General features: G+C 39.3%; 1 protein-coding gene across 7 annotated transcripts; it reads left to right on the forward strand.

Moving 5' to 3' along the window:
• The first annotated feature begins 295 nt into the window (after positions 1–295).
• cdkn2c (cyclin-dependent kinase inhibitor 2C (p18, inhibits CDK4)) lies at positions 296–8,444 on the forward strand. Of its 7 annotated transcripts, XM_037113546.1 has the most exons (6): positions 296–441; positions 576–656; positions 967–1,048; positions 2,253–2,370; positions 3,951–4,308; positions 8,261–8,444. In XM_037113546.1, exons 3-6 carry the CDS (start codon positions 993–995, stop codon positions 8,263–8,265), a joined length of 537 nt encoding a protein of 178 aa, XP_036969441.1. In that variant the 5' UTR covers positions 296–441; positions 576–656; positions 967–992; the 3' UTR covers positions 8,266–8,444. The 7 variants fall into 7 exon arrangements, with proteins under 7 accessions (XP_036969441.1, XP_036969442.1, XP_036969446.1 ...); XM_037113547.1 differs by lacking the exon at positions 576–656 and having other exon boundaries at positions 341–441; XM_037113551.1 differs by lacking the exon at positions 576–656 and having other exon boundaries at positions 383–441; positions 967–1,044.
• Positions 8,445–11,609: the final 3,165 nt, after the last annotated feature.

An 11,609-nucleotide genomic window follows, 5' to 3' on the forward strand; every position in this document is an offset into this window, starting at 1 on the left:
GCCCACATAGGACAGAAAGGGTCAGTACTGGACAGGGGAATTGAGGGAGAGAACTGGTTATGAATAACTACATACCTGACCTCAGCTGTGCTCTGGACCAAACCAAAACAGGCTCTGGAACCGTGATGGAGTCCCATCACTAGAGGGCGGCATGATGAAAGGAAAGTGAAAGATGTCGCCGAGCCCATAACACAATAAAATAATAATCATAATAATACAGAGCCTGTCTTGCTCTCTGGGAAGCATATTAACGACGAAGAAGGACACGCTGATTATAAAAGCATGTTACAATGCGCCAGTTTATTTCCTGAGCTCAGTCTCTCTCTATCGCAGCCGTGAACGCATCTCCTCTGTCACCGCTGCACAGCATCACGCTTTCTCCTCCGTGTGTCCCGCCTATCATCTGGCGTTTCATCCAATCACGCCATCTCATCGCTTTGGGTAAGAATTTTGAATTTTATGAAACTGTTTACTCAGTTAAGCTGTGAGGGCAAACATCCCTCCTTCCACCAGATAATCTGCGCTTCAATTCAAACCATAATTTTGCCATGTCACTGACGATCGTCTTTTTTTAGGCGCCTCGCGGTGGAGTCCGTGCCAACGTCTGAAATTGAATCCAATTGGACTGTGACAGTGCGGCTCATGGAGGACCATCGGTGTGTTTATATTTGAATAACGACGTGATTCTCGCCCGCACACGTGCGGTCCGTGGGCAGCTCGGTCTTTTCCCCCTTATCACTCAGCGCGCTGTGCAGGCGGACGCCAGGCTATAATGAGAAGAATACCGAAACCCGCTTTTTATTAATATGTATTTATAAATAATATACTTTCGGCAAAATCATTTGAAAATGAGCGGGAAGTGACTGTTAATGACATCACACCTATGTTTACATGCGTGGATGTCACCAGTTTATGTTAATTCATTGCTTCTGATGTCGTGGTGTTATTTTCCTGTTGCTTCTTCAGCGCTCGTCTCGGTGGGATGGCATCCGATGACGGGTTACACGGTGGAAGGCTCGTGTTATGGTTTTAATCACAGTGAAAGTAAGTAAGTGTTTTACTCGATTATCACTCCAGCAAATTTGAGCTTCGATCGCTTATTTATTATTATTATTATTATTTGCCTATGATAATACTTATTTTAGCTGCAGGTAGCTCATATCATCTGTGTGCAAAAATGCGTATGCTTGTTGTAAACACGTGCTGCTGCTACTGTGCTCGCAGACACATACAGATGTTATTGCAATCGATTACATTACATGCATCAGCCCCAGGTCCTTCTCTAAACCTGATCACAAGACAGCCAGGCCTGCAAGACTGTGCGTGCTCCAACAACACATGGGAAAAATAATTGCTTTTACATTGTTTCCATATGATAGTGACCTAAAATCACCACAGACAGCATGAAAAATGCGTGTGACAGTCACTCAGTGGCAGCAAATTTATTAAATTTGAGTTTGGTGATTGAATTTGGGAATAATTGCACAGATCATAAAGCTAGTGGGATTTACTGCTCGTATACTGACTGAGCACTAAAAATATAAATAGAAGTAAAATGTAATATACACACATATATATATGTAGAAAGTAGAATATCAGCTGTGAAAGTGAAAAAGCATCGCCTATTATTGTGTGATGTGCAAATCTGCAAACTCTGCAAATTCTTGGACAGAGCTTAGTAAAGTAAAAGTAATGCATAATATCAAATATAATTGTTGACTGTTAACATTGGAGACAAGATGAAACATGGAGATGTATAAGTTATATATGGCTATGAGTTTTTATTTATATATATATATATATATATATATATATATATATATATATATATATATATATATAGGCTTTAAACTAGTTTCTTTCAATATTACATAAATAGTTGAAATGAAGTGAAACAGGACCATTTATATGATTTAAAGGTAACTGAAAAAACTCAGTTCATCTAAACATCCATATATTGCAAAAAAGGTAATTAAAGTAAATCTGTTTTACCGCTTAAAACTTTTGTTGTATATTCTTGAAAATATAAAACGTTGCTAGCAGGTCTAGTGAGAGGTGGTTGTACACATGCCCTATTTTTTTTTATTTTTTTTTGTTTTAGTAAATCCAGCCCATGTGTGATGTAAGACAGGGGGGTTGGTGACTATATAACTTGGGTGGCACTGTCTACTGGATTATTATATCTCTCAACACAGACCATCAAAAACCTCTTATTCTTTTTGTTCATGTATATTTTTCCTTTTTTTCACCAGAATGGCTGATGAGCTCTGCAATGCATCTGCCAAGGGAGATCTATCTAAGGTTTTGCTTTTGCTGCAACGTGGAGCAGCTGTTAATGGATTAAATAAGTACAACAGAACTGCACTGCAGGTGAGTAGAAAACGCTTTTAAAGTAATTTAAAACTAGTAACTGTCGAAGTGAACTTGGATAATCATATTTGTGGGTTGTTTTTTTTAAATGTTTTTAACAGATTTTAGTTTGAGGAGCAAACTGTTTGACTTCCTCATTTGACTGTGCTACTGTAAACAATAGACAATCATATCTCATCTTGAAATATCCAGTCGATTTTGTTCACGAGTATATCAAATGAAACAGCGAAAATAGTTGTACAAGGTTTTCAAATGAATCTCTGTATGTGTATCTGTGGACAGAAGGCAGAGGGGAGTTTGGACTTTGCAAAATGTCTGATAGAGATACACTGAGTCAGATTAGCTGCAAAACTAATCCATATCGATCTGATTCATATTTTTGCTGTTAATCATTTCAAGTCGATAACCATTTGCGTGAAGATTCGTGTTAATAATTCTGTGTTTTGTTTGATGGAGCAATAAGATTATCTTTTGTCCCTCAAAGCAGTTCCAGCTAAGATTTTGTGCCTTTTTGATCCTGAGAAAGAAGTTATCAAGATATATACCACAGAATTGCCTCGTTTTAGTTTTATTGGAGTAAAATAAAGGCATGCAACAGAGCAAAGTTACATTTGAGGGTTACTAGAGGAGGAACAAAGGGTTGGTCTCTATCATAAGGAAATGGTGGATGAGGGCCTGTTCCTGCTTGCTGTATGCAGGGCTTCATTATTCTTTTTCTCTTTTTCTACAGTTTACACAATCCATTTAGGCAGAAGTCAATAATACTAAGTTAGTATGATTAATATTAACCCATTAGTACTACTACTGATCATAATTTTAATGACAAATATAATTGCTTAAAACTGCAGAGTCATTGCTAACACATTCCATATGCAGCTTTCATTTTGTTTTAATGTTTAAAACAATGCACAGGCTGGTCTCTTTAAGACAGACCGTTAACTGGGCATTATTAGCATTAATTGTCTATCTGGTGATGCATGATATATGCTAGCTTGAAGGGCTACCAAGTATAGTTGTATAAGGGTAATTTGATCTGGTGGAATGTGCCTGACAAAATGTCGGTAGTGAGGTCCTCATCAGGAGGACATGGTGGATTACACAACATGTTTATGCTCCCTTTATACATTTTATTCTTTCTTTCTTTCTTTCTATGGTTTGCACAATACATACAGGCAAAAGTCAATAATACTAAGTTAGTATGATGAACTTTAACTCATTATTACTACTACTTGACATCATGTTGATGATAATAATAATGCTTTCTTAAGATGGCCACTGGATAAGCATTTTAGTCTAACTGCATATCACATGCAGCTGTCATTTTGTTTCAGTGCAAAATGAAGAACCTAAACCACTCCCTGGTCTCTTTAAGCCAGGTTGTGAAACGGCCATCATCTGCATAGCAGAATCTATAAGCGGCAACAGCCTGAATGCTATCAGTCTAATATTGTCATATCAATCTATCTGATGGCCTGAGTATAGTTAGGCTGCAAGTGCCTGGACCAGCTGGTCCTGTCACATCCGTGCGACGTCATTCTCACTCATGTGTCCGTCTCCGCCCTCCTCCTGTCCGGGACCAGGTGGTGATGTTGGGGCACACCCTGGCGGTCGAGACTCTTCTCCAGGCGGGAGCAGACCCCAACAGACCTGACCCGGCGTGCGGTCTCACCGTGACGCACGACGCCGCACGCGAAGGATTCATAGATTCTGTGCGCGTGCTGTTGAAACACAAGGCACAGGTGAACCTCCCGGATGTGAAAGGAAACCTGCCGCTGCACCTGGCTGCCAGGGAGGGTCACCTGGAGGTGGTCCGGCTGCTGACTGAGCACACCGATGACTGCCAAGCACCCAACGGTGCCGGAGACACCCCCAGGCAGCTCGCGCTCCAGCGCGAGAAGGTGGACGTCGTCCAATACCTGGACGAGTGTTTGAGCTCACGTGAGTACTCCTGTCTCCAAATACAAGATACATTCACGCGACATCTCTGAAGGCACCAAAAGTGCTGGAGTTAGCTAAGTGAGTAGGCCTATTAAATATGACGCTGTTGAGCTTTTTGTTGGCATGTTACGAATAAAGAATATCTATCTCACTCAGAGCGATAAAACATATCGTCACTGTAGGAGAGTTTATAAACCACTGTGGTAAGATTTAAGGCCCACAGAGCAGCCGATATTAGCCTCTGTTGGCTAATTTATTCTCAACCTGGGAGCCAGGACCCCCTAGAGGATTGTGACTTTACATCCAGAGGTCGCCATGGTTATGGAAAACAAAGCTAAACTAAACAAAACTTTTTAGACTGAATAGTTTTAACTATAGAACAGATCATACTCAATTTTGAGGGGCGATGGCCATAGGGGCCGAAAAATTCCAACATCGATAGGCTAATAATATGCTACACATATTTTTGTGTTTGTTTGTTTTTTCGTTTTTTTTTGTTTTTTTTTTACAATTATCCATCAAATGTGGCTATCAAACAGTGTATTTTACAGTTTTGACAATAAAGTTTATTTTCTAAAATGACATCAGTGCAGGGAAACAACAAACATTAATGGAAATATGATTATCATAGATTACCACAAGCCTTCTTTTCTGCAGTATAATCTTTTTTTTTTAATTACGTTTCATATCGGACAACATAAACCGATTTATGTGAAAGGCTAATATCTGCTGATGATATCAGCTAACTGTTATATCAGTCAGGCTCTAGTTTTTATATTCCATTTTCTGTGCCAGTGATACATTTTGCCTTAAAATGAGAAAAAAACAACATTGGAATGGAACACAATAAAGAATGAATTAGTTTGTTGCTCATTGTAAGTGAAAACGAAGAGGCTAGTAGCCAGATTTTATTTACCTTTTTGTTACTCCAGATTATATATTAAGAGCAGCATATAAATTTAAATCAGGAAGAGATAGTACATTTGAGTATCACAGGTAATAAGGGCGCTTGCTAGCTCCTTTAGGCCTATAAGCTGCTCTTGACATAAAACCCTCTGAGCAAATCGGGATGAAATGAAAGGAATCGGAGTCAGATAAAACGCCGCTGTGCGTCGCAAAACGAAGGAAATTCGTCTTTGGCGCCGCTAAAGAAGGTGCACAGAATATTCACAGCAGGAGAAAATCCAGTGGCCGATTTATAAGGTACACATGTAGCCCGCGAGCTAATACCGCATACCTCTACCAAGTTTATAATGCTCCGTATTTGCCAGCATCGTCGGAAATGTGTAAATCTAATTAGCTGCGGCCTGTGTTAATTATAGATCTAATTAGTCTGTATGTTATTATAGATTTATATGGATCATTATTGTAGGTCTCAGCTGCCAGCATACTGCCACTAACAGACATCACTCCTATCTGAACTATCAGACTACCTATATGATGGTGTCCAGAAATATGAACTTTATGAAATCATCTAAATTAATTGAACATCTGCACACCATCTGTGTGTGCGCGCGTGCGTGTGTGTGTGTGTGTGTGTGTGCCTCTTATGGGAACTGAAAGGTGCTGGTTAATGTTACTCTGTAGACAGCTGTTAGTGAACAGTGTGCTGCCTGTTTATTCTACTTACAGGCATGATTATAAAGATTACCTTGTCCATGTTTTTAAACACAAGATTGATTTTTACAATATCTATAGCCTCTGACAACTGTCTGCTTTTAAGTTAACCATATTATTCATCGTCTCCAGCAAACTTAAAGATGGTATTTGACAACCAGTAGCCAAATAACCACACATTTCTTCTGATTTGTCTCAAACTAAGCTATCAATGAGCCTTTTGATGCCCAGTTGACACCTTTGAACTCATATACCCTGTAATAACATCCCAGGTTGTGGTGTTATGATGGAAGAGTAGGGATGCCATGAATCATTTCCATTTTAAATTGTGGTCCTGGCTGTACTTTCATGCTTTTATTTTCGTTAAATGAAGGTTTGCGATATGAGTAGTCCTGCTGTCACAATACTCAGATGAAGCCTAGTCTTACTATATAACATTACCACTCTGTGCTCGACAAGCCCAGCACTGTCTAAAACAAGAACCTGTTATGTTACACAGGCAGCACATTAGCTCGCCATTAACCGTATCAAAAGCGAAAGTCAGTCTCCCTGAAGCTCTTCCTCTGCTTCTTTCTGTGGCTTTGTTATCTGTATATGTGTGTGCGCATGTGTGTATGCTTGTGTAATTAATGGGAACTTCTTTTTACAGTCAGATCATGGGAAAGCACGGGGCGTAAGAGAATAAGGTCCCCAGAGCACTGTTTGAAGCTAGAAAGGTGGCCTGGTCTGCTAAATATTAACAAAGTTCAACAGTATGAAACTGTGTTGTCCTTTAGGGTCAGTTTGTTCATTCAGTTTATTCAACAAAGAGAGTTTGTCTTCTGATTATAATGTCATCTCCAAAAGACACAGTGCACCTTTAAAAATAAATAAATAAATCAAATAATAAAAGGCTTTAACTAAGCTGCTTGGATTCAGTGTTTGGCGGCCTTAACTTTCAGAAACAGGCAAATAAGTTTTAGGCCCACTTCACTTCAGATGACCTCATGGAGGTCACATCTCTAAACTGTAGAATGCAAAGACACAGGAACAACACATGGTGAGAATAATAGTTCTTTCAGTGTGGCGTCTGTAACCTGTCTGCTCCAGGAGCGTGTGTGCGCGCGCATCTCTCCGCCTCGCTCTATTAAACGGTCCGTTGGCTCTGCACACTGTGAGTGTGTGACACGGATGCACGCTGTCAACACTGCGCGCTGATGAGCTGTGCGGGCTTTGAACCGTAGTTTGGACATCGCAGCTTGTTAAAGACCAGCGATTTCGTTTTGCGTTCTACACTCAAATGTTTCCACGAGCGTCATGGCATTGTTTCGTTCTGATAATTGATTGACACTGATTAGTTGTAATGTCCTGGTCTGAGTTAAGGTGAAAAATGACACGTTACGTAACGCTGAATTATAATTTCACAGACGCATTGGCTTATTCTCGGGTCCCTATCATCAACCCCCTGTCCTCTATAATCTTCTTTTGCGCTTTGCGCAGGTGTGTCCAGGTGACCTCAGACTGTTGAACCCTCTTTTTGAGAGCTGAAACGATGTTTGGAAGAAGAAAAAAAAAGTTCCTTGTGTGGGTCGTTGTGTGTGAAGCCATGCCATGAAGGCCTGTGCCCAAGGCTGTGGAAGGAGTGGGGATACAGTTGAACACTACAAAAAAAAAAAAAGAGTAGGAGGAGGAGGAGGAGGAGGAGTTAACCTTATAAGGAGTTGTAAACGGGCGTCAAATGACGACGACTCAGCTCTATAGAGTTTGGATTGGCTGGAATGAGTGACGAGTACGTTATGAAAAAAGACATGAAGAGACATGAAGCAACGAGCCTGTCTGCGGCTGAAGCTGGTCATCAAAAAATGACAGACTTTCTATTTTCTTTTGTGATCGCAGGTGGGGCAGCTCTATACTGAAGCAAGAAAAGAAGTACAGATAAAGAGGGAAACTTCAAGAGATTCAATAATTAAATGGATATAAAATAAGAATATAATAAAATAGAAACTATTAAGGATGAGACCAGAAAAAAACACATGATTACAGTCAATAGCACACACTTGAACTAATGTTGCAATACCATCTCAGAGAAAGCAGTGGATTAATTAGTAGAACAAAAACAGCAAAGCAGTGGTAATGTGGTACTGTCAGCAATCCTATCAAAACTCATTTTATTGTGTTTCCAAAATCACATTTTGGTCTTAATTTAAGTGAAACCATATCAGGTGTATTTCTCCTAATAAGTCTTGCACTTATTTATTATGACATTATTGGTGTCTGTGTTTGCATGAGGATACATTTGTAATAAACCTGTCTGTTTTCATCTCGAAAAACATCTGTTTATATGTGTCTTTTACAGGCTAGAAGAGGAGGCGGGTGAAGATGAGACCGTCTTATGCTTCTGCATTTCTGCCTGTCTTTTTTAAAAAAAAAAGAAATGTGCTCACTAAGTCAGCTGCAGTCAGACAGACGGTGGGAACTTCATGTTTATAAGTTGCATTACTGGGATACCAGAAAACAATAAATACAATAATATTGATTGACATATGGAGGGGTGAGAGAGGTGGAGGTGACATTTGTCTTTACAGGAGAGCCAAAATAGTAAGTGATCATACTTTATCCTGACTTTGTTTATTAAATTCAGTCTTACATATTAACTTTATAAACATCTGGATGACAATATGTTGTATTGTGACATTTATGAATATTTTAAACTCATTAACTTTTTTTTTAATGGACTTATCTGAGTTTTTTTGTCTGGAATTTTTTGATATCTTGTGCAGTTTTGCACACCCTTATGAGTAGATTCTGGTATCAAATACAGGAAGTTATTTAGAGCAGGAAATAAGGCTATATACACCCCTCTCTCCCCTCTCTCTGTCTCCTATTAATGTGAATGTAAAAATGAAAGCATAATATAATATCACCAAAGCATTAGTAGTCCTATGTAGGTCATGTGAAGTAATAAAATGCATCAATTAAAATCCATGCTTGTTTACATTTTTATTTGTGTCTGTGTGTATGAGAGAGAGAGAGAGAGAGAGAGAGAGAGAGAGGTGAGGTCCAGGTCATCACTTCCTTTCCTTTCTTTCAATGAAAAGACACAAAACGCGTGTGTCACGCAGGAGGCTTCAGATCCACACTGTATTTTCATCTCTTTGAATCCATCGTAAGAGGTCACTGTGCGCAAAATGTGAAATTACCGGAAATCTTTGGAGGGGAGGGGAGTCTTCTCTTTGGCGAGACCGTCCCGATCGCGGACACTTTTCACTGTAAAGCAGTTAGTCATAAGTGAAACACTGCGATCTGCCTGCCATTAATAGGAAGCCACGACAGGGAGGACCTTAGGATATGATATAGCTCATTGCTTATAAACGACACGCTGCTGACGTATTATCTCAGTGGAGTAGTATAACGCGTTACAAATATTTCATAATTACAGTTGTGTCATGTAAGGCGTTACAAACCGCGTTTCCGGCCCACATGAAGCGTTTTTTGTTGTTTTTTTTTAAAGAATCCATCCACACCAGCATGACCATATTAATGCAGGGTGCGTGTGTGTGTGTGTGTCTGATATAATCGAGCCTATAAGTTATCTCTAGTGTGACAGAAGCGAGCTGTATTTCTCCGAGCGCACTTTAATGTACACTCTTCGATCACACATGCGCTCCTTGTTCTGTGCACTACAACAAAAAGACATAGAAGAGATTTTTGTCTTGCCATGACATTATAGGCTACCGTACAGACGATATAGGTCTATTGTGTTTCATATGACCGAGCCTTGAGTTAAACGTGTTTATTCCTGTCTCAAAATATATCAGATTTGATGTTTTGTCTGCCTGCTCATCCCTGCGTCCAAGGCCAGTCGTTTATTTCAAACAATCTAGGCTATTTTATTGTTCTGTTTAGGTTATTCTGTTTAGAGTAACTAACATATAATGTGATATGTAACACATTACTCTACGCAGACAGTAATATTGCAACTATCACTTTAAAATGAAGGCAACCAGTAATATGTAACACATTGCATTTTGAATGTAACTTGCCCAACACTGACCCAGTGACTGCAAACGAATAATCTGACAGCACTTTGTCAGCCATCGTGACTTCGCAGCGCCATCTAATTACAGCCACCATATGATTATGTCTTCTCCCCGTGAGTCGGTGTCAACGTGACAAAAATGTGGAACTGGAGAGTGACCTTTGCCTTAACCTCCAAGCAGCTTGACCCACTGACCCCAAGTGAACAGGCCTACCATGATATATATCACCACACTGGCCTAATAGACACATCTCTTCACATTGGATTTTGGTGGGGTTTTTGCTATTTGTATCTCCATTACAGTATATATGCATCTAGTACTTACATAGTAGCTTTTTTTAAAAAAAAAAAATTACATATCTAAAAGTGCTAAAATAGATGTGTGTCATGTTAGATGGACGCTATTACTTCCACTGTTTTCCATTAAGATATTTATGGAAAATAAAAGAATCGCACGGTGGGCAATCACCAATAGGTGTGAGACATTTTTGATGAAAGAACTGAAAAGGTGGAACTAGAAAATAATGTCAGTTTCTTTCAACTGTTGTATTGTAATGCGACCCCCTAACACAAAATCATACACCGAAACGCATTGTTACATTGGAGGGGGAAAAAAAAAAACAGGACACGCCACTTGGAAATATATGTTGGTTTTGATGGTCCAACAAGAAGATGCGTGTCCAGTTCGATCAGTGAGGGTAATATTAATATTAGGTTGACTTCGGATTTGGAGCCATTGGGGTCGCATTAGGCTCCATGGAAGCTTTTAAAAAATACATGTTAAATAAATTAGTATCGCGTCATGTATGCAGTCATTTAGAGGAAAGAACAAATCTTAAAGTATCTGATATTCAACGAAGGCTTCATAGGTATCAAAAGTACACATTAAAAGCATATAAGTAAATATTGACATATTTATTGTGCAGGTTTCTTTAGGTCGGCCGATTCATTTTAATCCAGTCGTCCACGCGAAGAAAAAGAATATGTAAGATAATTTATAAATGTGCAGCTTTGGCTCAGAGACAGCATGCGCTCTGCAAAGTACCTCATGGCACACAATTGAAATACTCCAGTAAAGTACGGGTACCTCCGATTTGTATTTAAGTGCAGTACTTGAGTAAATGTACTTTAGTTATATTCCAACACAGCAATTAATAGGGCGCGAGGCCAGGGAGGAGGTCACCGTCCTCCTGATCCTGTCCAATCAGAGGCGCAGAAGGCCTCCGTGTCAAATTACTGGTTCAATCAGAATATATGTATGCGTATTTATATTTGTGTCGAGTATCCCACTGAAAACTAACTTCACCACGTTGTTATTTATTTTTTCAGGAGTTTTGCAATTTCGAAATATGTCAAGCTAGACATCAATGGCCTTTGTTGTTCAAAAATGCCTTTAGGCTATTGTTATGGAGATTCTTTAAACAGGATGACCTCTGAAAAAAACAAAAAAAACAAAACAAAAACAGTGCCCATACACTTTATGAGAGCACATTTAAAGAAGAGCAGAGGGAAAATGGTCATGGTAATTTATCTTATTTAATCAATTTGATGCCATATTATGGATGTCCTACCACCTATCTGAAGTCAAAGTGACAGCCCTTAAATATCAGTTTTAGATGTAATATCTAAAATTACATCATCATCACATGATGTATTCATGTGTCCT

The sequence above is a fragment of the Acanthopagrus latus genome, chromosome 11 (assembly GCF_904848185.1).
Source record: "Acanthopagrus latus isolate v.2019 chromosome 11, fAcaLat1.1, whole genome shotgun sequence".
NCBI lineage: Eukaryota > Metazoa > Chordata > Actinopteri > Spariformes > Sparidae > Acanthopagrus > Acanthopagrus latus.